The 2289-nt window shown below is 53.4% G+C and overlaps 1 protein-coding gene across 1 annotated transcript in view; it reads right to left on the bottom strand.

The window, feature by feature from the left end:
• Positions 1-2289, bottom strand: part of USP28 (ubiquitin specific peptidase 28) — a gene marked incomplete at its 3' end in the record, with an annotated part of 13230 nt that overhangs the window by 4952 nt on the left and 5989 nt on the right. Inside the window, exons 10-13 of the mRNA XM_010132128.1 lie at positions 1093-1220; positions 836-931; positions 448-627; positions 43-81 (exon numbers count right to left, since the gene is read on the bottom strand). Of these exons, the coding sequence (XP_010130430.1) occupies positions 43-81; positions 448-627; positions 836-931; positions 1093-1220 (443 nt within the window). The remainder of the gene's footprint in view (positions 1-42; positions 82-447; positions 628-835; positions 932-1092; positions 1221-2289) is intronic.

Genomic DNA, 2289 nt, shown 5'->3' with positions numbered 1-2289 from the left:
GGCTGCAGTGGTGTCCTCGGCTTGGGCTGTGGCGAGGAACATGCTCTGTCTTCAGTCCCCACGTCCTTCCTTTCTGGTGTGCTGTGGACAAAAGCCAAGAGCAGTGGATAGGCGTTTCAGTCTGCCTCTGGTTCTTGTTCTTTTTGGAAAAGAACGTGGAGTAAACCTAACCAAAGTTAGCCCTGAGCCAGAGCAGGATCTCCCTTCCAGGACGGTACAAGACATAAAGAGAACAGGTACACAGAAACGTACTTCAACCCTAACAGCCAAATTACAACACAAACTCCTTCCCTCACTCCTCAGGAATCGTGTACGGCACAGGTGTTCCTGCGTCAAAGCACTGCACTCGCGAGTGCCCAGGTAAAGAACCGTAGAGTGCCACCCAGCAGCACTCAGCTGGAAGGCGAAGTGTCCTCCTCCCAGTCGTTTCGATTTCCATTTACTAACCCGTTCGGCTGTGGAACCGCGTCCGTAACGTGAGGCTCAGCTGGGGGCTGTGGGAGTGTGGTCTGCAAGCCCTGAGCAGAAGAAAGGCCTTCAGCTGGCTTTGTGGCGATGAACTCGAGGACGTACTGGAGCATCTCGGGCAGCGGAAAGCGGGCTGGGCCGGAGCCGTACTTCATGTACCTATGGAAAAACACAGGACATCACATGAAGGAACGTGGCTGCTGAAAGCTGGGGGACAACAGAAGAGCAGCAGAGAACAAAACTCCCAGGTTGGGACGGAGATTGTTTAAGCAGCGAAGCAGGGAAGAGAAAGCCCAGGCGATGCAACGGGACAAACCGCCACCTCCCAGCAGGGTCCTGGACAGCTCTGGGGCTGCGGGCTACTGACCTCTCCAGCTGCTGCTCCAGAAGCACCTTTTTCTCCTTCAACCTCTTCATTTCTTCTCTCTTCATCTGCACAAGCTCTTTACTGCAGTAGAGGTACCTAGGCCGAGAGTTGCAGAGCCCCGCCACGTGAAATGTCCTTGCCTCTGACACCCACCTCCTCTCAGGAGGATTTCAGAATCCTTCCTGGCTCACCCACGCAATCTTTTTGATTTAATCGCGACAGAGCCACAGCTCTAACCATGCCCTGCTCGGACTCACCTGTCCATGTAGATAGTCGGGGGAAATTCCAGCCTGGTGTGGATTTTCTCTGGCTGTCCCAGCGACTGGTTGAACTCAAACCGGGAGAGTTCAAAGGTCAGAACCGGTGGGAGTTTGGTGAACCAGCGCTGTAACCAAAGCAGAACCCCCCCCCAGAGGGACTCATTGTAAGACGACTGCAAAACAGTATGTTTTAGACTGATCCCAAGTGATTTCAGACCTGTCCCGACTGTCTGTCTTTAAACATGGAATTAGAATCTATCTTGTTTACAGAACAACTAGTCAGAAAGCCAAGTTTTATGAGATTACAATTTCCACTTCCATTTTACATTTTTACCATGAAAAAGCCCCATAACAGCATTCAGAAAGTGACTTTTCATTGCTTGATGCATCAGTGTGGATCGTAGCGATCAGTGGATCGCTACGGGCCCAGCACTAGCTCTTACGAAATTAGCACACACGGCACGCTCTGTGCACGTCAGCCGGAGCCTCCAGCAGAGCTCCGCTGCGATGCAGAGCACACGCAGCGATGAAGAGCGAACAGAGCTCCTCAGCAGCACCCGACTCCTCGTCCTCTCTCAGCCTGTTTACAAAGGTCCATTTGGGCTGCAGAGCAGACACTTGCTCCCTGCACATTCACACACTGTTTCCAAGAGCCAGGCTGACAGGGAAACCCTGGGCTGATGGACACTCCTTCTCTCTGCCTGGGGTCACCCACTGCCAGTCTCCTTCACCCACCCCAGCCCAGCACTGCCCTACCCGCGCTCCTCGAGCACGCTGAGCTCATTCTCCCTCGCAGGACTCAGGCAGGTGCCTGCCCCAACAGACCTGCCCCATACCAAAGCGCAGCGGCCAACTTTGCATCTAAAATATTTCCAGTGAAGACAAATTATTTTTCTTATTTGAGGAAAACTCTAGAAGGAAATGGGCAGGTAGCAGAGCTTTTGAGGAGCAGCCCACTCTTCAGAGCAAGAGAGCAGGAACGCAGCGAAGGAACGACTGACACACCCACTGTCCCGGGAAGTGGCAGCTCTCGCTAACCCCACTGGTGCCTGCAGCCTCAGTGCACTCACTACGCCCTCAGAAGACAACGTCCCCTTACTCCCTCTGTTCCACCATGCGTTCTCTCGCCACTACACCCTGGGAACAGAAATGCAGATGCAGAGTTTTTCCAGTCCGGGAAACAGAGGTTGGAAA

This window comes from Buceros rhinoceros, unplaced genomic scaffold (genome assembly GCF_000710305.1).
Source record: "Buceros rhinoceros silvestris isolate BGI_N320 unplaced genomic scaffold, ASM71030v1 scaffold24092, whole genome shotgun sequence".
Classification (NCBI taxonomy): Eukaryota; Metazoa; Chordata; class Aves; order Bucerotiformes; family Bucerotidae; genus Buceros; species Buceros rhinoceros.
This window is presented reverse-complemented; position numbering and strand designations above follow the sequence as displayed.